The 26,209-nt window shown below is 42.8% G+C and overlaps 2 protein-coding genes and 1 long non-coding RNA gene across 10 annotated transcripts in view; 1 reads left to right on the top strand and 2 right to left on the bottom strand.

Moving 5' to 3' along the window:
• Window positions 1–261: 261 nt before the first annotated feature.
• Window positions 262–10,290, bottom strand: LOC125638390 (uncharacterized). The gene is made up of 4 exons (XR_007357207.2): window positions 8,454–10,290; window positions 8,028–8,081; window positions 1,918–2,074; window positions 262–471 (listed from the first exon to the last, which is right to left on the bottom strand). It is a non-coding gene; the product is annotated as an uncharacterized LOC125638390 (long non-coding RNA).
• A 30-nt stretch (window positions 10,291–10,320) lies between these two features.
• On the top strand, window positions 10,321–20,982 carry PIGH (phosphatidylinositol glycan anchor biosynthesis class H). Of its 3 annotated transcripts, XM_048854083.2 has the most exons (5): window positions 10,324–10,552; window positions 14,538–14,747; window positions 16,495–16,578; window positions 20,049–20,163; window positions 20,701–20,982. In XM_048854083.2, exons 1-4 carry the CDS (start codon window positions 10,376–10,378, stop codon window positions 20,124–20,126), a joined length of 549 nt encoding a protein of 182 aa, XP_048710040.1. In that variant the 5' UTR covers window positions 10,324–10,375; the 3' UTR covers window positions 20,127–20,163; window positions 20,701–20,982. The 3 variants fall into 3 exon arrangements, with proteins under 3 accessions (XP_048710041.1, XP_048710040.1, XP_048710039.1); XM_048854084.2 differs by lacking the exons at window positions 20,049–20,163; window positions 20,701–20,982 and adding an exon at window positions 16,944–20,040 and having other exon boundaries at window positions 10,321–10,552; XM_048854082.2 differs by having other exon boundaries at window positions 20,049–20,982.
• Window positions 20,983–22,332: 1,350 nt separating this feature from the next.
• PLEKHH1 (pleckstrin homology, MyTH4 and FERM domain containing H1) overlaps window positions 22,333–26,209 on the bottom strand; it is an 81,537-nt gene continuing 77,660 nt past the window's right edge. For 5 of the 6 annotated variants that reach the window (XM_075129634.1, XM_048854065.2, XM_048854068.2 and 2 more), the window contains one exon: window positions 22,333–25,884. In XM_075129634.1, the coding sequence (XP_074985735.1) occupies window positions 25,690–25,884 (195 nt within the window). In that variant the 3' untranslated portion in view covers window positions 22,333–25,689. The remainder of the gene's footprint in view (window positions 25,885–26,209) is intronic. The other variant, XM_048854067.2, reaches the window with a different exon arrangement.

Below are 26,209 nucleotides of genomic sequence, written 5' to 3' on the forward strand. Positions count from 1 at the left end.
CTTACAGTTTTTCCTCTTCAGACTTCCAGCCCATCTTTCAAAGCAGCTGCTTGTATTACAGTGTGATTCAGTACAAGAGTCTTCTGCTAGTGCCAGGCTTCACCTGCTGCCACACCCAAGGTTGAGGTCCTCTGTATTGTTTCTTCAGACCACCAGTTCCACCCCACTGTTTCCCTACACATTGCAATTATTAATAGTATCTGAAATTATTATTATTAATACGGGACACACAAGACACTAATTTAACGATAAATTCCTTTATTAAGTCCAAAGGCCAAATGGTATTTTATACCATTGCTTTTAACATGCCTGACAGCCTAAAATTAAGCAATCACTACACCCAATACAGTAATAACGTATTCATAAGCATGTGATCAGTATACTTACAACTCATCCTGGCATGCTCTGTGCGCAGTTAAGGTAGACGTCTCATGTATGATCACATCACCCTCTCCATACACTGCCAACAGCCTGAAAAACAAAACAATTTCTGTGTACCCTTAGTGGGAACCTCTGAACAATTTTAACTGACTAGCATGTCTTTCCCAAGGACCCTTGAAGTGCTGTGCCTGGATAAATCTACCTTTTGTTTGTCCAGGAGAAGTTTTTTTTAAGCATAAACCAGGCAATTGTTACATCTTTTTTGCAATTGGGCTGGCTACCTTAAATCACTGAAAAGTAGTACAGTAGAACCTCAAAGTTACGAACTGACCAGTCAACCACGCACCTCATTTGGAACCAGAAGTTCGCAATCAGGCAGCAGCAAAGACAACAACAAAAAAAGGCAAATACAGTACAGTGCTGTGTTAAACATAAACTACTAAAAAACAAAGGGAAAGAAAAAAATTTGACAAGTTAAGGATACTTTCTGTGCTTGTTTCATTTAAATTAAGATGGTTAAAAACAGCATTTTTCTTCTGCACAGTAAAAATTACAAGTTGTATTAAGTCAATGTTGAGTTGTAAAGTTTTGAAAGAACTGTAACGTTTTGTTCAGAGCTATGAACGCTTCAGAGTTACAAACAGCCTCCATTCCCGAGGTGTTCGTAACTCCAAGGTTCTACTGTATCAGTATTTTGGTGGGCCCCTGAAATACATCATGCACTAATCTCAACATTTCCCTTTGAAAGGGCTGTAAAGGAATCCAAACCTGGTAAGGCAAATCATCCCCTTCACTGAGCAATGAGTTATCCCTAACAAGGGGTTGTTTACCATTTAACTGGTTTAACTCCCCAAGCATTACTGTTTGATTAAGAGCAGATAACTCTGGATCAGATTCTTGTAATGTTACTAAGGCCTTGTCTACACCGACTAGTTTCTGCGCAGTAAAGTAGCTTTCTGCATTGTAACTCCAGAGGTGTACACACTGCCAAGCCACTTAGTGCACAGAAACCGTGCAGTTGCAGCGCTGTAAAAAAAAAACCACCCCGACAAAAGGCATACAGGTTTCTGTGCTGGGGTACAGCTCCTCGGTGCTGGTATGGACACCCGGGTCCATTACTACACTTTGATTGGCCTCCGGGAGGTTTCCCACAATGCCTGTTCTCACCTCTCTGGTCACTGGTTTGAGCTCTACTGCCCTGCCCTCAGGTGACCAACCGTCATCCCCACCATTTAAATTCCTTGGGAATTCTGAAAGTCCCCTTCCTGTTTGCTTGGTGATGCGTGCAGTGGTCTCAGTGCATCTTTCCAGGTGACCATGTCTGCTCCACGCACCAGGCGATCCCCCGCTTGGAGCAATGCCGAGGTGCTGGACCTCATCAGCATTTGGGGAGAAGAGGCTGTCCAGTCCCAGCTGTGTTCCAGCTATAGGAATTATACCACCTATGGACAGATTTCACAACCAATGACAGAAAGGGGCTAGGACTGTGACACACTTCAGTGCAGGGTCAAAGTGAAGAAGCTGCGGAACACCTACCACAAGGTGCGGGAGGCAAACTGCTGCTCTGGTGCTGTGCCCACAAGCTGCTGGTTCTACAAGAGCTGGACGTGATACTCAGTGGTGACCTCACCTCCACTGCGAAGGCCCCTGTGGATACTTTGGTGGCTCTTTCTGCATGCAGTCATGATGCTTTCTGCAGCCGAAAAACAAGAATTGAAGGAGTGGCGGGACAGCGAGAAGAGGGACCGAAAGGAGAACACGGTGCGCCAAAACGAAGCCATGGAGTGGCTCTTAAATGTTATGAAGCGCCAAGCGGACATGCTCCATGCACTATTAGCACTGCAAACAGAGCAGTTCCGTGCCTGCCCTCCCTTGCAGCCGCTGTCGCAAAACTCTTTCCCATGCGCCCCCCCCCAGACACTGCCAACACACTCTTATCAACCTCCTGGCTCCAGTCTGTACCCGCTGCATTCCACTCCTGCCCCACCACAGTCCAGCACTGCAGACTCCCAGTACCCACTGCACTCAACACCCATCTCTCTGCAGTTTAGCCGTGCTGAAGTACAGTACCCACTGCACTGTACTCCAAAGGACAAGGTTGGATATGATACCTGGACATAAACAAATCTTTAACCGTCCTGGGACCCTCCCTTTCCCCATCCCCCTCAGTGCTGATGTGTTTTTTTGTTTGTCTCTCTCCACCGGTTGTTGTTTTTTAATAAAATAATTGTTTTGGTTTGAAAGCAATCTTTAGTCCATTAATTGAAAGCAAACAGAGTCCTGCAAAGCAACAGGCCATTTTCTTAGATCTTCATAGTGCATCGTCTGCACCATTCACAATAATCTCCTAGCATTACAAGCACTGCACTCTCAAGCACAGCAACAAACATTAGTGGCTTTCAGCGTCAAACTGCTGCCTCAAGGCATCCCTGATCCTTATGGCCCCACACTGCACCCCTCTAATAGCCCTGGTCTCTGGCTATTCAAATTCAGCATCCAGGTGCTGAGCTTCAGCGGTCCAGCCCTGAGTGAAGCTTTCACCCTTCCCTTCACAAATATTATGGAGTGTACAGCATGCGGCTATAAACATAGGAATATTGCCATTGGCCATGTCCAGCTTCCCACAGAGGCAGTGCCAGCAGGCTTTTAAATGGCCAAGTGCACACTCCACAGTCATTCTGCATTTGCTCAGCCTCTTGAACCGCTCCTTGCTGCTGTCAAGTTGCCCAGTGTATGGCTTCATGAGCCACGGCATTAAGGAGTAGGCAGGGTCTCCCAGGATCACACTGGGCATTTCGACTTCCTCTATGGCGATCTTCTGGTCCAGGAAGAAAGTCCCTGCTTGCAGCTTCTTGAAGAGGCCAGTGTTCCGAAAGATGCATGCGTCATGCACCTTTCCAGACCAGCCTGCGTTAATGCCTGGAGAACCACTGAAAAATACCCCTTGCAATTAATGTACTCGGTGGCTAGGTGGTCTGGTGCCAGAATTGGAATGTGCATGCCATTTATCGCCTCTCCGCAATTAGGGAAGCCCATTTATGCAAAGTCATCCACAATGTCATGCATGTTGCCCAGAGTCACGGTCTTTCGGAGCAGGATGCGATTAATGGCCCTGTTCGATCAACAAGACTCCAACGGTTGACTTTCCCACTCCGAACTGATCAGCGACCAATCGGTAGCAGTCTGGAGTAGCCAGCTTCCACAGTGCTATCGCCACACACTTCTCCAACGACAGGGCAGCTTTCATTCTCGTGCCCCTGAGCCGCAGAGCTGGGGTGAGCTCATCACACAGTCATACGAATGTGGCTTTTCTCATGCGAAAGTTCTGCAGCCACTGCTCGTCATCCCAGACATGCATCGCGATGTGATCCCACCATTCAGTGATTGTTTCCCGAGCCCAAAAGCGGTGCTCCACTGTGGTCAGCACCTCCATGAATGCCACAAGCAATCTCGTGTCTTAGCTACTATGCATGGCAAGATCAATGTCGCTCTCCTCTTGCCTTTGTAGTTTGAGGAATAACTCCACTGCCACTCATGACTTGTTGGTCAGAGTGAGCAGCATACTGGTTAGCAGTTTGGGATCCATTCCTGCATCCTGAAACAGGCAGGGCACACAGTACACAAACTGTTGAAAGATAGTGCCAAATGTGAACAGCAGCACAGGGATTGATGGGATGCATAGCAATGCATCACGGGGCATTGAGACTGGACCTAGGATGCCCCGCGACCCCCTCCATCTTCCCACAAGTCTTAGAAGCAAAAGAAAAAGTGGTGCTCTGTGGGATAGTTGGGGATTGGTCCTGCTTTGAGCAGGGGGTTGGACTAGATGACCTCCTGAGGTCCCTTCCAACCCTGATATTCTATGGCTGCCCAGAGTGCAGCACTGTGAATAGTGCTGCAAGTGCCGCAAGTGTGAACATGCTATTGTGCGGGCAGCTGTCAGTGTGAACACACAACAGCGGTTTCCCTTCTGCACTCTCTGAGCAGCGCTGTAACTGCCGGCCCTGTAACTTTGCAAGTGTAGACGTGTCCTCAATCAGTGTTTTCTGTTTGTGCTTGGGTGGTAACAGCAAGGATAATCAGGGTGGGACCCATACCACAGCCTCCCTAGCAGCAGCAGCTTCATCCACATTTATTCTTCTTCCTTACTTCCTAAGTCTAGGATGAGCTTTTACCTTAACCACATATCACCGAGTTACCCAATTTATCTGCCAATTCCTATATATAGGACAAAAGGGCTTGAGAAGCGTAAAGGCTTGTGATCTGCACTACAAAATGAATTCATACTCCACCCAGGGAGGTATGTTGTCAAGGCATCACAGATCCACTGAGTTTGAACATATCACACCAACCAGTACTTGTCCTTTATTACAGAATGATAATGCCTTTGACACAGCAGCCACTTCAGTACGCTTGGCTGAGTGTGTACTACACCTGTGCTGCAGAGGTACAGCTGCCTGAATGCGGGGAGCTCAAACAGCAAATCTTGTGACTAGGGTCCCTTTTTGGTGACAGGGTGACGCATCAACATATATTGCTAGTCCCTCAGGCTACCGCCCTTCAGAATTTAACTTATGTACTGCTCATGGGATAAAAGGGTTAAGGGCCCCTTTTTAGAGAAAATTTCTCCAGAACACTCACATGGAGTACAATTAACAATCCTGCTGGTAAGGGTGACTGGGTTTTTGAGAGGACAGACTTCAAGATGGTGCTCTGCCAGCAGCAAGGACCATGTCATTTTAGAACTTGACACTGTACCATTTTTGATTTTACCAGACAAAAGATACTTTTAAAGAGTATGAGCCACATAGTTTTATGCGTCCCAGCCCCACCAGATATCTAAAATATGTCAGAGCCCACTAAAAACCCAGTAGTATTTTTCATACAGGCATACTGCTTTTCAACTCCATTTAATACCCAGGAAGCATAACACTAACGCTTTTCTCTGTTGTGAGATACTGAGTTAATAGCTGAAATGGCTGTTTCCCTGGTTGCTACAAACAATCCAAAAGGTTTTGTATAAGCTGAGGTGCTAAGAACTGGAGCTTGTGCTAAAAGCCTCCTAACTTATACGCTGGCAGGGTATGCTGGGGGGTATCCATTCCCACTCTGTCTTCTTCTGGGGGAGGTGGTAGAGGGGTGCAAGGATTACAGTGTAACCAGGGATGAAATCCCCCACAAAAGCCTGTCACACCCAGCAGTGATCTAGTGTTGTTTCTGAAATATGGAGGGGCAGTTCTAAAAAAAAAAAATCACATCACATGAAGCTTTTGTTTGGAGCATACAGGCCTGGTTGAAGGGTTAGTCCCAGGAAGGAAATCTCCTGCTTCATGAGCTGAGCCTTTTTTGGCTTTAGCTTTAGTCCAGCTTTCATTAAAACCTAACACAGGACTTTTAATACCATTACCTGTCTACACCAGAATATCATCTACATCTTATACAACATTTTAAAAGGTTTACCCAACCCTAAACCATCAGTTGCATTCATTTGCAATTTACTAAGGCATTTAAATGTTGTATACACTTGCTTTAGTTTAAATACAATTCTTTTTTCTATTTACAAAACATTCCCATATAGATTCTCACTCCCTAATAACCTTTACTTTACACCACAGTTAATCAGAACTTTTGGATACAATTTTTAGTGGTTAATCATCATTTCTTACATTCACTGATCTTTCTTGGTGCTGAGTTGGTTTCTGCTTCCAAAACACACAGCCATCTGAAAAAGCCTCTTTGGAGCCATGATAGGATTTTAATTAAGTAGTATGTCTTGTTTACATTTCTTTTACAGTATACACTGCATGTTCCATAGAAATGCTCACTCCTTTCATAATTTAACTTTCACTTTTTTATTTGCTATAACTTATTAGCCATATCAATTATATATATATATACACACACACACACATATACACATACACACACACTATACATTAATATTTTATTTTTCTTCTGCAGCTCTCTCAGCTGTTGCTTCATTACTGAAAAAGGGATGCAGGATCTCTCTCCACTATCCCAGTTCTGCCTGTGCCCTTTTATTCCCTATTTTCATTTACTGGTTTATATTTAACATTTATAACTTAATTAAAAAAAAGTTAAACTTTGTAATAGCACTGAGACACCCAAAGTGTTAACTAACAAAGTTAAGACTGCCCAGACATGTTGGCTGCTGCTCAAAGAGTGTGTGTGTGGGTGTCAGCTTTGCAATCTTGAATGAAAGATTTGGATGGAATTTTAATGGAATCTTTTAAAAGCCAATTCATTTTAAACATACAAAAGAGGGTACTACAAACTCTCTCTCATCAACAGAAGTTGGTCCAATAAAAGATATTACCTCACTCACCGTGTCTCTCCATAGTCAAATAGTTCTAATCAGACTGTCACTCTGCCAGCAGCAGCTATTTACAATTGATTATTTACAGATACATTTCTCCAGAAGCGGTCTTTTCCTTCTAAACAGCTGTAAAGGCTTTTGGGGACAAAACATAGTTGTGCCCAACTGATCTCCCCTTTACATAATTTGTTTCATTACTAAGGCATGACTGCATGGAGTTGTACTGCCATTACTGGGTTTCACTATCAACCCAAGCATTTTTTTTTTTTTTTTTTTTTGGTAAAACACCAACATTCTGTAACATTTAATCACTTCTAATTTTTTAACATTTTATTACTTGCACTACCCTCGACTATCGAGTCCCCTCTGAGCTCTGCAGAGTTAATTTGCACAAAAGCTCCTTTTAACTGCACATACCTTTTCCTTAAATTACTCACTAGTTTTTCCTTGTTTAATAAGACACTTCCCAAGACCGCACTAGCTACTAACTTCTGGGACTATAACTCTTCTGTCTTATCTCCCAGAATAACATTTCTCTGCTGACTTTTTCTTAGTCTCTAAGTTTATCTTTATGTTTTTTGCACTTATTTCTTAACTTAGTACACTTTGCCTGCAAAGCTGTACTCACTAAATATGGTCCTTGAAAGACAACTGCTTTTCACTTTGGATTTATGCGACAGACGTTGTTTTTTCCTTCCAGGAATCTTTTCCATTTAGCTTGTTTCCTTCTCTACAACTTTGATTTGTTCTCTATGCTTTTTGCATTCATCCCTCAGGGTGGCATATTTCGTTTGTAGCCACCAGAAATAATGCTTGTGAAACTGCTGCTTTATTTTGGCTCTTTTTGCCTTAGGATAAAAGAAGCTAGATACTGTTTTTTCTGTGGCTGCCAACGGTTTTTTTTGTTTTTTGTTTTAATTTCAGTGGCATTCAACAGACTTCTGCCAAGCATTCTTTTACATAGGTATCTAGAATACCTCCCTCTATTCCCCTTATTTTATTGAATTTCTCTTTTCAAGAGAATTCTATATTGTCCCTAGATAACAGGTCCGTTCACTTTGGGGGTTTACAGCAACTAAAATTGTCAGGGGTCCTTTCTGGTCACCAAAAATTTTGGAATCATTAATAGTATCTGAAATTATTGGAGACCACCAAATGCTAAATTTAATCAACAATTCCTTTATTAAATCCAAAGACCAAATGGTATTTTATACAACTGCTGTAAACATACATAGCACCCTAAAAATGAACAGTCACTACACCCAATACAGTAATAAAATATTGATAAGAACATGATCAGTATACTTACAAACAGGCCTGACCTAGGGAAAACCATTTCATCTCCAGCATGATCAGGTAGGATCTGAAAAAGAACCGGCAGCTTCATGGCTCTCTTTATACACTTCAGCTAACTTGCTAGCTTTAGCAAAAACCCAGTTTGAAGCAGTTTATCCTCGCTACTTTCTTTCCTCCAAGGCCTTCCTTTCGGCTCCTCTCTCCTTATTACCAGCTAAATAATGGGATGGTTTGTACTTGTTTCTTTTAAGACCGTTTTCCTTTGTCTTTTTGCTTTATCAGTTACTTTTTGAACCACATATATCTTTTCCACACTATAAGTAATAATACTTATTATTTTCATGGCCTTCTTTTACTTGCTGATGGGGGCTTTTCCGTACTAGCCACAAATTATAAACCAAATTTAAGCTAACTTTAATTCTTTTAATTTCATAAGTACCTCTGCAGCAGGCATTCCTAGGCATGGGTTCTTCAGTTCCCTCTCTTGTCTACTCCTTGTGAGGTATGGTGACAGCAGCAAGCCCTCAGGTCCAAAGAGTATTCACCCAAAAGTTCTGAAGGATTTAAGAATTAAGTGGGTGAGCTGCTAACAAAACAATGTAATTTACAATGAAAGCTAGCTGATATTCTTGAGGACTAGAAGGTAGGCAATATTAGGTCTATTTTATTAAAGCATTAGGATTAAGTTTGACATTTAAAGGCCAGTATCTTTACTTCAGCACTCGGCAAGTTGTTTGAAGCAATATTAAGAAGAACACCTGTCCTAGAGAAACACAATACAAGACCCAATTAATGTGGGCTTTAACCGAGAATCACATCCCTCAATTTAGGAGAAGTCTTTGAGGGTGACAAAGGAAAACCAGTCGATATTATTGGTTCAGACTTTCAAAAAGCTTTAATCAGGTTCCTCATAAGAAGGTGTAGTTAAGGAAACTAGATACAGGGTGTAAGAGAAGTTCTTTTGTGTAACAGAAATTGACAGAAACAGAAAAACAAACAGGAATAAGTCATCAGTTTTTAAATCATGGAATGAAGCAAATAAGAGGATATTGCAATGATTTATACTAAGAGCAGTTTAAACTTATTTATTAAAGACCTGGAGAGGAAGGTAAACAGTGACCTGGCAAAATCTGCGCATGACACAAGATTATTTAGATTAGTCAAAGACTACAGAAGACTGAGGAAGTTCAGAGGCACCTGAGTTAGAGAATTAAATAAAATTCACTGTAGATAAATATGATGCTCACAGAGAGGAACAGTTTAAATTTCTAACACTGCTAGATTTTAAAATAAACAGATATTCAGAAAAAGTATCTAGCCGTACCTGTTGACAGTTTATGAGAGAGTCATTATGGTGTAGTAGCCAGGAAAATATTTGGGAGTCTCTTTCAGACTCTCTTACCTTAGGATGGGTTTATCCTATTTGTCTGAACTTGATTTTCTAGGACTCCAGGAGGATGCTAGCGTGTGTCCTTGTTATAGGATACACCTGGCAAGACCAGGTAATCACCCTGCTAAGAGTGGGACTAGAGAAATTTATACCAGCATAAAGCCCCACTGAAGTCAACAGGGTTCTGCCTGCATGTTTTACCTTATTAGGGCTCAAGCACTAAGTAGAATCAAAACGTGGCCCCATTCATTTCAATTACAGAATTGAGACACCTTGGGCCTGATTGTCAGAGGTGTTGAGCGTCTGGATCTCCCCATGCCTTTATCTGGATCGGGAGTGCTCAGTGCTTCTGAAAAATCAGGTTCAATGGAGCTCAGTTTTAGATGGGAGGCCCCTACAATCAGCAGCCACGGACAACCTGGGCCTTCGCCTTTCACAAACTACGGCTCTTCGTGAGGAGCCACAACCACGCCTCTGACTCGGTGCCTGTGAATTGGGCCAGCACTGCTGTGCGGCGACCACTTGCGGGTACGGATAAGGGCACTGGGAGACTTAAGTTCCCCGCTGAACGAGCCCATGGGGCGGAGGGCAACAGTCTGTCACTCGGGGGCCGCCTCTTCAGCTGGGCGGCCCCTGGCCTCAGGCTCCCCATCCCTCAAACAGAGATCACAACGCTCCCCTGCTCCAGGAGGGGCCTGCGCACCCCAAAGCCGGGGGCTGCTGCGTAGGGCGGCTCGGCCCCGGACTCCTCGGGCAGCAGCTCCCGCGGGGGCGGGCGGTTCAGGGGAGGCAGGAGACCGAGTCAGGTCAAAGGGCAACACGGGGAGCGAGCCCGGGCGGCGGCGGCGGAAGTGAGAGCTCTGTACCATGGAGCTGGCGGCAAGTGGTGGCTAGAGCGGCGGGCAGCCGGGGCCGCTCTGCGCGGCGGGAGGCCCGCTCGGTGCGGCTGGCTGGCTGGCTGGCGGGGCAATATGGAGGAGGGGGTGTACCGGGCCGTGTCCGGGGGCCGCATCGCGCTGCAGCGCCGCCAGTACAGCGCCTCCTGCCGGGAGTTCTCGGTGCGCTGCCCCCGGCTGCAGCTGCGCTCGCTGAGCGCCGCTACCTGCTCCGTCTGGCTGGCGGCTTATGGGCTCTTCGTGCTCAGCCAGGTACCGAGGGGCCCTCCGGGCCCGCGCCGCCGGGGCTGGCGGGGGCCCCCAAAGCCTCCTCCGCCTTGCGGGCGCCCAGGTCATGCGCCGCCACGTTCTCCCAGCCCCCGTGAGGGGCCCCCGAAATCCGCCGTCAGGGGAGCGCTGGCGTCAGCCCGCGTCCCCTGCGCCCCATCAGGGTCCCCCATGGCCCACTGCTCATTTATCAAAGTGCTGCAGTCTCCAGGCGGGCACGGAAATGTCATTATTTAAAAGAAAGGACCTTTTGTCATTATTTACCCAGGGAATCCCTTTGCCCCCACCACCTTCGCACACAGACACCAGGCAGCAGCCAGCGCCTTAAACCGGCGCAAATTCCGAGAAAGGCATAACAGGAACAAAAGTTAAAGGCAGACAAATTCAAGTTAGAAATAAAGCACAAATTTAACAGTGAGGGTGAGTAACTGCTGGAAGAAGTGAGCAGGGAAGTGGTGGATTCTCCATATCTTGATGTCTTCAAATCAAGACTTTCTGGATGCCTTTCTGAAAGCTATCCTTTAGTCAAACTGAAGTTGTTAGATGCCGTATAGGATAGGGCTGTCGATTAATCGCAGTTAACTCGCGATTAACTCAAAAAAATTAATCGCGATTAAAAAATTAATTGTGATTCATTGCAGTTTTAATCGCACTGTTAAACAAGAGACTACCAATTGAAATTTATTAAATATTTTGGATATTTTTCTACATTTTCTGTCTTATATTCTGTGTTGTAATTGAAATCAAAGTGTATATTTTGATTACAAATATTTGCACTGTAAAAATGATAAACAGAAGAAATAGTATTTTTCAATTCACCTCAGACAAGTACTGTAGTGCAATCTCTTTGTCCTGAAAGTGCAGCTTACAAATGTAGATTTATTTTTTTTTGCATAACTGCACTCAAAAACAAAACTATATAAAACTTCAGAGGCTACAGATCCACTCAGTCCTACTTCTTGTTCAGCCAATCACTCAGACAAACAAGTTTGTGTACATTTACAGGAGATAATGCTGCTCTCTTCTTATTTACAATGTCACCAGAAAGTGAGAACAGGCATTTGCTTGGCACTTTTGTAGCCAGCATTGCAAGGTATTTAAGTGCCAGATATGCTAAACATTCATATGCCGTTTCATGCTTTGGCCACCATTCCAGAGGACATGCTTCCATGCTGATGATGCTCATTTAAAAAAATAATGAGTTAACTAAATTTGTGACTGAACTCCTTGGGGGAGAATTGTATGTCCCCTGCTCTGTTTTACCCACATTCTGCCATATATTTCATGTTATAGCAGTCTTGGATGATGACCCAGAACATGTTTCAGAGTAACAGCCGTGTTAGTCTGTATTCGCAAAAAGAAAAGGAGTACTTGTGGCACCTTAGAGACTAACCAATTTATTTGAGCATGAGCTTTCGTGAGCTACAGCTCACTTCATCGGATGCAGATTTGACAAAGGCAAAGAAGGTACCAATGTGAGATTTCTAAAGATAGCTACAGCACTCGACCCAAGATTTAAGAATCGGAAGTGCCTTCCAAAATCTGAGAGGGACGAGGTAGGGAGCATGCTTTCAGGTGTCTTAAAAGAGCAACACTCTGATGTGGAAACTACAGAATCCGAACCACCAAAAAATAAAAACAGCCTTCTGCTGGTGGCATCTGACTCAGATAATGAAAATGAACATGCATCGGTACATCTAGCCCCCAGATGTAGAAATCTAGGGGCTAGTGAGCATGAACACTCACTCCATCTGACTTCAGCTGCTATGATGGCTTATGGAGAGCAAGATGATGCACCAGGTAGCTGAGACTCTGATAATACAGGACAAAGTAAAGTCTTAGAAGTGAATAGAAAGCCAGTTCCTAGCAAATGGATGTAATATATCACTATTCAGGAAGACTGACTGATGTTGCTGTTAAGTGATCTTTAGGGGTATCCCCATGTAGAGCATTACTGCAATTCTGCTTGAGCTGAGCTTCTGCTAGTTCACATCCCAAGTCTTGGGCTCATCCAGGCTCTGGGAAGGCAAAGATGCTCTGTCATCTTCATTTGATGAAAATGAGTCAGAGTTGCATGACAGCCACATTCTGATCTCATTATTTTCCCAGAAGCCTCAGTTAGTTTGTAAGCTTCTTCAGGGCAGGGATCATGTATCTTTTATGTATATGGATCCATGTCTAGCATATTGATGGGAGCCAGATTATATACACTGAACAGGAGAGATGAGTGTCTGGAAACCCACAGGAGATATTTCTTGGGGGCAGAGAAGTGATCACGGAGAATAATTCTCTCAAATTTTTCTGAGGGGAAGAAGGGCACTCCACTAGCAATACCATCTACGTACTTGTGATCATGTGTCAACAAGACCTTGTGGGCAAAGATTTTAAAGACTGTTGACAGATCTAAAAGAATAGGCATAAATATCTGACCTTTAGCATTACTAAGAGATTGTGAACAACCAATGAGACCAGTGCAATCTCTATAGTTTATATTGAAGCCAAAAGATGGACTGAAAAGGCTCAAGAAAGTCTGAGGACTACAGTTAACACTAGCATTGCCATACGACAACCTTCTCAGTGACATTTCCCAGAAAGCAAAGATAAGAGACCAGGGTGATAATTGGCAAGGTTGTCAATGTCAGAAGATAGTTTATTGAGCAAGGATTTAACAGCCACTTGTTAGTGGGGGAATTGTATCCTAAATTCCTGTAAGAAGGCATTAATCTGTCAGCAATTGCCCCCAGTGCCTTCCTACTTGATTATACAAGCTGTGAAGAACACTGATCCAAGCTGTACACCATTGGTTGAAATTCTTCCATTACCCCAAGAGCCTGAGCCTCAATCTCACCACCCTCTTAGTGCAGCGCAGGACCCCTTTCTCCTGTAATAGTGCTAGCGAGCAGTCCAGCATCATTCCTCCTTCAAGACAGCCACCAAGGATTATTCAGTTTGGGAAGTGGCATGAAATGAGTTAGAACAACAGAGTTTTGGTCCATTAGTGATAGAATTAATATTTCCTATGCTCAGCAATGTTCTCTCTAAAATTGGTCCTGGGGATAGAGCACTGGATTTTGAGTCAGGACACCTGGATACTATTCCCAGCTCTCCAAGTGACCTGCTGCTTGAGTTTAATCTAATCATTGATTTAGCATGTATTATTTATATTGTAGTAATACCAAAAGGTCCCAAGATCAGGGCACCATACAAACACCTAGCAAGGCACAGTTCCATCTCCAGAAAGCTTACGGTCTAAATATACAAGACAAAGCATTGAAGAAAGGGATAAGTATTACTACCATTGTACCGATCAGGGTACTAAGGCAGAGAAATTAAGATTAATAAAGGTCACACATGGCAGAACTAGACTGAACTCACATCTTCTGATTCCAATCCAGTGCTTGAACCACAAGACCATCCTTACTCTCTAATCATGCTGGGCCTCTGATTCACCATCTATAAAAAAGGGGTAATACCTGTCTATCTTTGTAAGTGTAACTGCATCATAATCTGCATTTATATGACAGTCTGTCTTGTATGATATAACTTGGTGTTTTGGGGCAGAGTTAGTAGAACAAAGTAGACAAAGCCCTGGCTGGGATGATTTAACTGGGAATTGGTCCTGCTTTGAGCAGGGGGTTGGACTAGATGACCTTCTGGGGTCCCTTCCAACCCTGATATTCTATGATTCTATGAACCCACTGGTCAGTTATAGGTCCCCCTCCAGGCCTGATCCACTGAGGTATCAGTCTGTTACAGCATTCAACCACAGAGCTTGGCACTTAATTAAGTTCAAGGTATAGAGACTCATGCTTCTTGATCTAGAGGTTAGTCCACAGTGTGTCAAGCAAGATGGGAACTATCAGACTTTCATGGATGACCCTACAATTTACTGTACATAGCCCCATGTCTATGCTTGCATGCAGTTAATTGCAGGGTTGGAGCCTAAATGCCTGTTTGGTTTTCTTTACAGAACAGCATGGTGCTCTCAGCTGCTATATTTATCACCCTGATTGGCTTGATCGTGTACCTGCACTTTGTGAAAATTGACCACGAGTCCCTGTTAGTCATTGGCTCACTTGGCATCCAGATGACCTCATCCTATGCTTCGGGCAAAGAGAATACAACCTTCATTGAAATGAGCCAAGTGAAGGACGTGGTCATCAATGAGGCCATCTATATGGTAATCAGCTCATACAGCCTTTCTTCTTGTACAGCATAATCAGTACTGCATCTGTTATGTTTTCCCGTGTGCTTGGGCTAGGAACAACTGTTTTAACTGGGCAATGGATTCAGATTTTGTTGTCAAGGCATGAAATTCTTGGACTGGTGTGGTGTCCTTAGCTTCACCAACATTATGTTCTATATTCCTGATTTCTCTTCCCATTGCACCATCTTTTTCCTTTCTGAACCCTGCTGGAAAGAGGACATTTAAAACAAAAGGCCACATTCATCCCTGATATAATGAAGTTGATGGTAGTGGATTTACATCAGGGTGAATTTGGGTCAGCGGTTGTAAACATTCCCTCTTGTGCTGTTCCTGTGAGTGTTGGTCCCGATGTCAGACACACCAAATGGTTTATAAATCAGAAGACAGACCACAATACATCTCATTATGTTTGTGGTTTTCTGATTTTGTTTAAGGTCTTACGGGAAAGCCGCAACTATCCTCTCAATTTATTGGAGTTGATTTCATATTAAAAGTGTAATATTAAATGTGGCTAAAATTGCACATATATTGGGTGACAGTGGAGGGAGGGAGTTGCAGTGTCAATGTACTGTAATGTAAACAGGGCCTTAGAGACTGAGGTGCATGGGCTGTGTATGTTTTGGGATGATATATTGGTGTGGGTGGGTGGGTTTGGTTTGGTTGTTTCCCTAGATTTGTTCCCTTCCAGTGTAGACCGGGTACAATTGTGCTTGGCTTGTAAGATTTGAAGAGATCTCAGCTGTAGATGGAATGGCTGCAGGAACTCCATTTTCCTCTGAAAAGTATTTGAGAGAACGCTTTTGAAGTTGATTGGTATAGAAAGGAGATACCTGGCTTCTTGGAATGAAAGAGCAGGAAAACCTCTTGGAGTTCATAGCACTGCAGTGCAGATCTTAACCAAGATCTGCAAAAGAAAAAACAACTGAGCTTGGACATATTTTTTTTTTTCTCTCTTCATTTTGATGGCTAAAGAAGGCTTGAAAGTCTTTAAAATTTGTTTTTTGTTGCTTTAAGTCTATTCAGGTCTGATTAGTCTGGAAGACTCTATGTGCTGCACTAAATAACAAAATGTTACCATGTTTAAACACAGTCATGAAGAAGTGAGTCTACTGACAGGATGTCACTGGCAGCGTCTTTGTAGTCAGTGCAGACCAGGACAAATCCTTTCTTGATTCTTCACAATCCTGTTTAATTATGATATAATTTTATAGGAAAGACACATCCTGTGATAACTGGAGAATTAGTAAAATGATATCATGAGTCAAAAGGGTAAGAGCGGAAGGAATTTTTAGTCAGACTGTTTAAAACACTTTTTGTGTTTGCTTTTTGTTAATACCCATTGAACTACAGTGACTGATGAACATTTTGGAAAAACAACGTCTTTGTTAAAAATTCAGCACCATTACCCTTTCAGTTAAAGGGAAGGAGATCACAATATCTATGCTATAGGAGCCTTAAAAGATCCTCCAGCAAAACCCATAAAAACAGGGCATTCCTGATATTTCTAAGGTAAAACACAGTTGGGAGATGAGAGGAGACCACATCATTTTAAAGCAAAAATTGTTCCTTGTTTAAATCAGCTGTTGGTGCTGAGTCATCTCAATATGCCTTACCCCTTCCCTCAGGTCACTTTTGTTAGGAACAGATCCCCTCTCACTGATAATTTAAGGCACTCTGATAAAATTCTCATGCTTTGTTGGTTTTTGCTTTTGTTTTTTAGCAAAAAGTTATCTATTACCTGTGCATCCTTCTCCAAGATCCTGGGGAACCTCATGGGGTGTCTGAGGTGGTGCCGCTCTTTCAGGTGAGAATGAAATGGATTGTGGAGAGACTCAGATTTGTAGTTTGTTGGTATTACTGGGGTTCTCAGCACTTTTCATTCCATAACCCCTCACTCAGCCCATTGCAGTTGCTCTCTCCGAGATGTGCCTCGGAGTCCGCCAGCTTGATTCCTACAGCACTTTATAGCTGGTGCCACAGGAGCAGTAGAAATTAGTGTTGGGAAAACACTTTTGGCTCTCGTGTAGTCCATTCTGGATTCAGAGTAGGAATAGAAAGATGTGCAAATCTCAACCCAAGAGAAAAGCTCATTGGTCAGCCTAGGAACCAAGGCTGCTGAGTTTCATACAGCTTGGTTTATCTGGCTTCTGTGTGTCGTCTCCTCCTCAGGCTATACAGTGCTGCCACCAGTAGAGTCTCAGCTACCCACGTCAAAGGTTCTGGTAAGGAGGTACTCTGAAGTAAGTGGATGGTCTCTGCCTTTTTTACCCAATGACAATCAAAGGTATTGAAACAGAAGTGGTGAGCTGAGACCTCTGCTTAACATTACCTTCTTTCCTCTCTTCTCTGCCCATTTATTTGTACGATCCACTCGTTGTGACTTGTCGTAACCTAGGTTATGAGCTCTTTGGGGTTGGGAATTCCGTTTTACTGTTTGACTCTGTACGGTGCCTAACACAGTGGGTTTTCCTTTCACGTTCCTAGGCACTACTGAAGTACAAATATAGTAATAACAAATTTTTGTATACTTTGTATAATGTAATGACTCTACAGCCTTCTCTACCTGTGAAAATTACCTACTGCTGAGTGTCAGGTTTTAGCCATGGTTTCTGAATCACTACTGAACACAATTTGTCAATGGCTACACACAGCTAAATTGCATTCAGCTGCACGTGTTGCTGATGATAGGCAAAGATCTCAAAGATACTTACAAATGTTAATGAATTAAACTTCTTCAGCAAATCCAATGTCACTTGCAATGAGTGAATTCCTTACAGCTCCACTGAGAATCCTGGCATCGGACTGTGATCTCAGCTGCCTCTATTCATTGCCAATGCCAAGGGATAGGCTTGTATTTGGGTGTGGTTTCTCGCATCCACCCAACTCTGAACAATGCTACTTTCAAGGGTATACTCTGATACTTGTATTTGATTCTCCTTTAACCACTCACTACCAAGGACCTAGGAAAGAGGATGCTTTAGTCTGAAATGCAGTACCCCTCAAAAATTCTCACCTAAGACAATCTGACATGCTCACTTGAGGGTGTATTCACAGATACTTTAACAGGAGCAGTAACCTCTTGTTGCCTCCACTGTATAGTCTTTATTTCTCTCTGTTATGCCAACTTTAGAGAAGGCAATTTTAATGAATATCATCTGACGGAGCCCGTTAACACGTCTGCACTGACCTGACCTATTGTTCTCTCAAGCTGCCATTGGCAACATTTACAAAGATAACTTTTAGGTGGACTTCATACTACACTGCTGTTTTGGGAGCTCAAAAGTCATAAAACCCTGGGGGACTAGATGACTCAGAAGGTTAGGAATGGGATACAGAACCTTTCACCTCTCTGTTGGCTTTAATCTGACCCAGGTCAGTAGTGACAAAAAATCATTATCCTTTGACTGCCATTTAGTGATTATGTGGAATGAATTGGTGGTTTCAGTCCACGTCCTCTCCTCTTGTGGACAGTAGTAGAAGAGGCTAAGCACTGTGGAGTCTGAACTCCCCTTTCTTAAAGGTAGATCCTCCAGGGCAGGATCCAGATACATTGGGTCAATATGAGGAAAGCTGCTTCTTATGGTAAATAGAGGAGGAGTAATATATGGGGGTAACGATTAGGTTATGGGTCTGAGAATCAGGACACCTGGGTTTTATTCCACAGTCAGAGACTGATTTGCTTTTTGAAAAATCCTCTCACCCTCTGTGTGCTTCAGTCTTACCTATCTGCAGAATGTAGAACAACACTTAACCATTTTTATAAAGTACTTTGAGATCCTTGGATGACAGGTGCTGTATAAATGCCAGTAAGTAATAGTATTCTATTTCCTCATCATAAGTGATATTTGGACCATGTGGATGTTTTGCAGCTATGGCATTGATGGCTTATTATAAGGGGGTCAAGGCTGGGAAGCACAGACTAACAAAATGTCAAAAAGGTAACAATAACATAATACTCTTGGTGGAATGCATTTTGGCATTACATATTATATACACCAGCATCATAGTGCTCAGTATGATATATGTACAAGGCCAATAAAAAGAAGCTGTAGAGATCTCACCAAATCCCCGTTTACTGAGTTATAGTTAAAGCCCAAGGACCACTGAGGCTTAGCAAAGGTTCATTAGTAACTTGCCAGGAACCTGAAAGCCACACTTGATTAGTATAAGAGGGAGCCAATTGCAGTAGTGCCCTTCTTTATTATGGAGGTATTTCTATCTCCTGTCAACCAGGTCCTTCTGGTTTCTCTGTAAATACTCCAAGTACTGACAGTGGACGATTGCTCTCTGTCTCATGTCACATAATTTGTTCCCCACCCTCTCATGAGATATATATGTGTTTCACCTGTAACAAATGTATGTATTAGCATGTGCAGTCAAATTTTTTCTTTTCCCTGCATCTGGCACTGATTTACTGGGCTAAATTAAGCCATTGAATTTAGCAATTACCCCTCCTCATACCAACGTTCAGTTTGGACAAGTCCTCTGAATAAAATCAGTTTATTCGTCAATAAAAAAGATACGCTTACTTTGAAGAGTATTGTGAGGCTTAATTAGTTTACAAAGCCCTTTGAGAACTTCTGAAAAAATGTTACTATTATATTATTACTGAAAAGTCAAGGAATTTTAAACTGGAAAAATGTTACTGTTATATTGTTGGTGAGATTGGGAAGTTCAAAGTTGTGGTTCCTGTGACAATTGTAATTCTGTCCTGTTGCACATGTATATTGAGGCATTAAATTAAAGCTCAGATTTAGTAATACAGAATGCTATATGTACAAAGGATAAAAGTTACAGTTTCTGTGTGACCCATCAACTTGAATATTCTAGCCTCTGGGTGTTTAAAACCTCAACCATAACTTTGCATTAACTTAAAGAACAAAGTGGATGTCCTGTTCCTTAAAGGGACTGCATTGACAGCCTTGAGGACTGAAGTCCTCTAACCACAGTACAGGTACAGCACAGGCTATGTTCATACAATCATTCCCCTCCAATCTGCCTCAGCCCTTCCTTGGAGCCTGATGGATCACCTCGAGTTGTATGGATACAAGAGGAGTTCACTCTATAGAGTCATCATCTTGCTTCAGAAAAATAATCTACTGCAGATGCCTTGCTTTTGAGTTCCCTTTATATCCATGCCAATGGTAGCTTGCTTTGTGTGAGCCTTCTTCCCGCTCCTTCCTCCATCTGACAAATGTTACTGTGGATGAATATTAAAACTCTTACCTCTTCAGCAACTAGCCCAGAGCCTGACTGTTTTTCCTTGACCTCTAGAGCTCCAAGCCACGTCTAGACTGTCTGGTTGAAGTGTACCGAAGTTGCCAAGAAATCCTGGAGCAGAGGAAGACTTAAAACTTCATCAGAACTTTAAACTAAAAAGCTCATCAAGGTAGAAAACTCACAGCAAACTAGGATAGATTGTATATAGTAAATGAACCCCAGACCAAAACAGTCCTGCAGTTGTCCTTCATTAGATGGTGCATGTAGACTGTGATCCAGCAGCAAGTGAAGTTGTTGCTAGTGCCCTGGCTGGTGGCCCACGGTTATGGAAAAATTTTTAGCCCATCCACAAAATCTATCCTTGCCAAGATGATGATGTAAAAGTTAATGACAAATTTACTTGGCTGTCCAAAATATTAACACAACTCAGATTAGTAGAATTTTTCAAGACTGGAGCCTCAGAGATGGGATTTCCTTCCCCGCTGCCCACCCTGCCAATAGAGGGATGGGACTAGGTATGGGGAGATCATGCAACAAATTTAAACTCCTTTAATAAATCCTAAAACAAATTCTGATAAGCACACATTACAACTTTGGCCAAATTGCCAATAAACCCACAAAGAACAAACGAACCAAATGCCCTCTACAGTGAATATTTGTATTACATTTTTGTTGTAAAATTCTTTAAACCTTTTGTTTGAAAAAGGAGGTATCGTCCCTAAGTGAGCCAAAGCCAAGCAGATGTGCGAAGAGGAGAGCTCTGGTTCTCTGGTCTGAGGAGAGCTAAGAGAAGGGAAACTTGCCCAGGAAAATGCCAAACTTACTGCAGCATTTAATTCTTTGTTTTCTGGACTGTTTACCAGTTACTTTGTTTGGATGGTAAAGGCCACCTATAAATGTCTGGGACTCCTTGCGTGTGTGGGGAAACCTGCCACTGATAATGTTGTGTAATGAGAATGTGTGTAAATAAAGTTTTTATTGGCTTGTGCCCTTGGGAGTATTTCATGGTGTGAATTTGTATTGTACCTCATTGTTATCCTGAAGATTATTGTAGCTTTTAACTAAGATGACCTAGAGGTGTGGGGCTTTTTTGAACTCTTTCATAATAATATAACCTGGGCAGCTAAACCTTTGCCTACCTAAAGGACAAGTCAGCAGCTCATCAGGAGCCTATGGCTCACACATAATTTGCATAAAAATGGAGCTAGGTGTGTCAGTATGCAGTGCTCCAGCTGCTAAGATGGCAGTGACTCTGAAAATGTTAAATTTACACTTTAGAAAGAAATGCCTTCCTATTACATGTTAGCACATAAGGCAAGAGCTCTGGGTTCTGCCACTGACTTCTGGGTGGCCTTGGTTAAGTCATTTAACCTTTCTGTGCTTCAGTTTCTCACCCATACTTTAATTCATGTCTTAATTACTGAAGTCATACCTGGAGTTGTACAGACTTTAAGAGCTAAATCTTGTCCTGGTATAAGCTGGTTGGACTCCACTGAACTCAATGAAGTTGCATCCTTTAAGAGCGGGTGCTGTGAGCCCAGGCATAATTGAGGTTTGGCCTTTTAAGAGTGGGAAGCCATGGGAGGTGTAGTTTCCAGGAGGGATTGTTTGAGATCCTGTGAGTAGGGACTGTGGTTCAGTGAGTGAGGGGAATGAAGGTATGAGGTGGGGTGGTTTCTCCTTGGTTGTAGGCTTCAGGAGACAGCCAGGTCACCGGGTAGAACAGAGCTGGGAAAAGACATGCGAGAGATCTAGGGACAGGATAGAGAAAGACCCTGAGGAGGGGCATTGCCAGAAGGAAGTAGCCTGGGCAGGATAGTGCAGAGGGATGTTGAAGAGAGTTGATGCTCAATTAGGGGGTCCAGGCTGGGACTTTCAGTGACAGTGGGAGGAAGCCTTCTGTCTATGGTTCTGTGCCAGCAAGGCAAATAGACTGTTGAGCCCAGGAAGATGGTAGAAGAGGACCTATGGGTGAAGATACTATGTGGCCCTGTGAGGGTGCCTACTGAGTGAACAGGAAGAACTACCTAGTCTGAGGAATGCTGGAAAGTTGTTTTTTAATGCCAGAAGGGGTGGAGTTCTTGTGGCTTACCTGGAGGCCTAAGTCACCTCAGTGACCCCAAGCACTGAGAGCTGGAGGCCCACCAGAGAGAAACAGTGGGTCGGAAAGGGAAAGTTGAAGCAGGTGCATGCCCAGAAGGCAAGGGAAATACGGCCATCTTTTTAACATGCCTACTTACATCCAGGCTGGTTTTGTCTTCTAAAAGATTATCACAATTTGACATTAAACTGCTGCTGAAATGCTGATTATGATATAATGAAACAAACACAGCTTGAGTCACTGACAACTGCATTTTATTAAGAACAAAAAAACCTCACAGTATCTCACAGTTATCCTTTTACATACAGCACAGCAGTTAGGCTTCTGTTATTCAGTATCTCATTCTACACTTTAGAAAATGTCCAGTCATTGCCAAGGGTGTTGACGAAAATAAAAAATTAAATTCTCTACCCAGCAATCAAAAAAATAGTTAAGCTAGCTACACAGTTTTCTGAAGTCAGGTAAGCTATAAATAAGAGGTATATGGTGGCATTCATCAAAGTGGGGGTGTTCCCTGAAATGCTCAAGTATTGATGAATGCTCACAAGATCTAATGCCTAAAGGAACAACATGCCATGCTGTAGAGTTTAAAGTGCAGTTATGGTCAGAAAAATGACAGTAAAAATGGCCCGCTTCTTACTCAATTTCTCTGCTTCCTGTGTATGAGTCAAATCGTTAATGTAACAAGTGTTACTCCCGTAGGGCTTTGTGCATCATTAACACAAGTAACAGCTCAATTTGGACTGAGGAATCTTTGTTGCTGGTGATAACGTAAGAGGCAGAAGGCCAGCTGGATTCTCATATCCCAGGGGAGGATTGCAGCGCAGGCAATTGGAAAAAAAAACACCATTTGACTCAAATTGGCACATTTGTACTGGGATTAGAGAGAGAATAAATACCAGAGACCCCAATGTCAAGATATGTAGTCACTTTTTTGACTATATCTGCAACTTTTAAAAGGCTAAAAATCAAAACTTTGTCAAAATTATTCTTTGACTCAGAAAACCCACAGCTCATCTCAATAGTGTGATGGGAAAGTCCCCGAACATGTGAGAACTCGGTAAATTACAGTATGTGTAAATCAGGTCTCCAGGATTTATCAGCTTCAGACCTGCTGTTTCTGGCACATTAACTTTCACCAGCCCGCCAGCCTTTCTATATTTTAGAGCCCTAAAAGGATTCTGTCAAGAAATTGCTTAGAATCATACAAGATAATTTTCCCAGTTCCATGCTCTTCACTATTTGTGCCTAATTAGTCATTGGAAGCTTGAAATTGAAACCTGCTTTCTTTCTGTAATGTCCTCGTTGTATACACTGGCTTGTTGTTGTAAGGTTGCTTGTAGTTTGCAGGGTTGCTGATGGGCACGAAATTAAGCACATTGACAATAACAAAACAGTTTGCTCATTCTGAATGCTGGGCTGGAAGAACTGGTTTGTTACCGTAGAACAGCTCATGGGGACTGGATTCTTTTGGTGCAGTGCCCATGTCAGCTAGGCAGAGCACATAGTTTGTTATAGGTTGTTCGTGGGTGCTAGGGAGATAACAATTTAAATTTTTTTAAAGCTTTTTAGAAAGCTAGAAGATTGATGAGCACAGCATAAAAACCTAGCTAGGTAGATTTGTGTGTCTTTGAAGAATAATTTAAAAAAACCTATGTGAAACCTCTACAAAAAATTTCACATTTTGGCCCTTCCGACTTTGACAGAGTCCCTTTGGGACTGGTGAAACAGCACTAGTTAGGAAGGCCTGAAGGACAGTATTTGGGAATATATTTGCTAGCCACTTTCCCTTGCCCTAATGGTATGGTGGAAGCTGGGGTTTGGAAGTAACTGCACCTATGAAATTAGTGTGGTCTAGCTATTTCTAAAAACTACAGCAGTTGCTGGAAGACATTATAAATACAAAACTCATTTGCCTTGCCATCCCAATTCGTAGAGATCACGTGCAGTAATGTTATACAGTAGTGAACACATCCTGAAATACATACAATATAGTGGTGAACACCAAGATTCTTTGAAAGCATGTGTCTGGCAGGGGACTGGGCATGATAAATACAGCCCTGTGGTGGAGACCTAGCTTTTTGTCCATTATATAGACCAGCCTGGCATTCCATGGTACCTCAGTCCTGCAGGAGTAAGGACATCGTCAGACATCTGTTCCAGTCCTATTCACTCTTTACTAAGTTCTCAAAATGCAGAGATGTTGCCACATTTCTGCCCTAATTTTACTAAAGCAAAATCGCCCTGGCCTTTGTTTTTAAAGTAGTATTAAACTCTCCTCCTGTACTCTCCCTTTTCTCTATAATATGCTCTCTTCAAAGACAGACTGTGACATTTCTTTGCTTGTCAGCTTAGCGTCCTTTCATCTAGTCAACTTTATTTTTTCCCTATGTCTTTCTTAGACTACAGGTCAATACAGGCTCAGGACTGCATCAGCTTTTGAATCTGAGCACCAATCACATTGATGTGTCAGCACAGCTGTGGGGTTAAGTTCACTTGTAGTCTTGGTTTGCATGCATATTCAGCAGCACAGTACAAAATATTGTAGGTCATACAGAAAGACTGGTTATTTTAACTTGTTTTGGGGTTGGCAACAGTGAATTTAAACACCACTGGAAAGTCTTTGGAACATGGAGGACATTCACCACCAGAGCATAGGGTTAATGTTGTACCTAAACTACATGATAGGGTCACCGTAAAGCTCCATTATATTACTCTTTACACTCTGGTAATTGTCCTGTTTTGGTGCATGTATTTTCTGATCCAGGAATATAAAACTTGTCATACTGGCCGTATTCATTATGAAGTATCCTTGCAGAAGGCTCATACCACAGTTCTCATCACTGTGTATTATGCTTGAAACACACAAAAGTCAAAGTCCATTGCCCAAGTTGTTTACAGTCTAATTCAGGTGAAGGACAGGTAAGTTAATGATTCAAAAGTGAAGTGGACATACAGGATTTGTCAGGAGACGAATGGTGAAAAGCTACTGAAAAGGGATGTGTTAAGGATACAAGAGAGCTCACGAGGAGCGCAAGAAGTGGGAGACAGTTTCTAGGCATAGGGGATGGTGACCTGAGACAAGGTGCAAAGCCAGAATGGGAAGGGGCACACTTATAAGAGCAGCTTGAACATGACGTGGAAGTAGGGTTGCAAACCCTCCAGGATTGTCCTGGAGTCTCAAGGAATTAAAGATTAATCTTTAATTAAAGCTTACATCGTGTGATAAAAACTCCAAGAACATGTCCAACCAAAATTGACAACCCTATGATGGAAGGAGTGCAAAAGCTAGTGAAGAGATTCAGAGGGAGTGATGTGATTGGAGCAGCAAGAAGGGAAGATGACCTTAGCCACAATGTTTAGGATAGCATGTAGCAGAGAGAGGAAATGTGGACAGACCCCAAAATCTAGTCTTTAGAAAAGAAAGGATATTACCTCTAAACATACTTCATACCACACTAAGGAGAGAGAACTGGAGTCTGCATTAAAACAGGATACATAAACAGCAAAATCACGGCAGTCCTCAACTCAAAATTGGGCAGCTTGCAAAAAAACCCAAAACCACTAAAGCCCAAAGGCACTGAGAACAAGCACTCAGAGCAGTGTAGGCCCCTTGGTAGTACGGGGCATGGAAGGAAAGAAACACTGGCTTTGAGTTTCCCAGAGCTTTTTAGTTGGCATTGTGCTCAAAGGCGAGATGATGTTCAGAGAAGGAGGTGCAGGAGACAGGAGGGGAGTCAGTGCACAGTAGTTAATATAGCTGGCAATTAGAAGAGTCACCTCAACAATCTGTGGGAGAAAGAAAATGATTAACGGTAGATCAGTTAGAGGGAAAATGCACTTTGGTTTCCAGCACCCATGTGCAGAGAAATTGCTGAGTATGGCAATGTCTGAAAGCTGAGTTGCTCTATTTAGGGCTGAGCGAATACATTTAGGGCTGGGTTGAATGGATCAATCAGTTTGAGGCCCACACCCATGAGGGGCTTTCCAGGTTGAAAGCACAGGAGGGTTAGTGCAGAAAGGAAAGGAACAATTCCTTTGGAAATACACCAAAGGCCTAGCAGGTTTTAATACACAGTTTTTCTGCTGCCAGGTGGAAGGGACCTATTTTGGT

Source organism: Caretta caretta, chromosome 6, assembly GCF_965140235.1.
Source record: "Caretta caretta isolate rCarCar2 chromosome 6, rCarCar1.hap1, whole genome shotgun sequence".
Classification (NCBI taxonomy): domain Eukaryota; kingdom Metazoa; phylum Chordata; order Testudines; family Cheloniidae; genus Caretta; species Caretta caretta.

Excerpts from the sequence above, each read along its gene's own strand:
- PIGH (XM_048854082.2), top strand. The coding sequence starts at position 10,376 with ATGGAGGAGGGGGTGTACCGGGCCGTGTCCGGGGGCCGCATCGCGCTG. Across the intron at positions 10,553-14,537 it reads GGCTCTTCGTGCTCAGCCAG|AACAGCATGGTGCTCTCAGC; the intron begins GTACCGAGGGGC and ends TTTTCTTTACAG. Across the intron at positions 16,579-20,048 it reads AGGTGGTGCCGCTCTTTCAG|AGCTCCAAGCCACGTCTAGA; the intron begins GTGAGAATGAAA and ends CTTGACCTCTAG.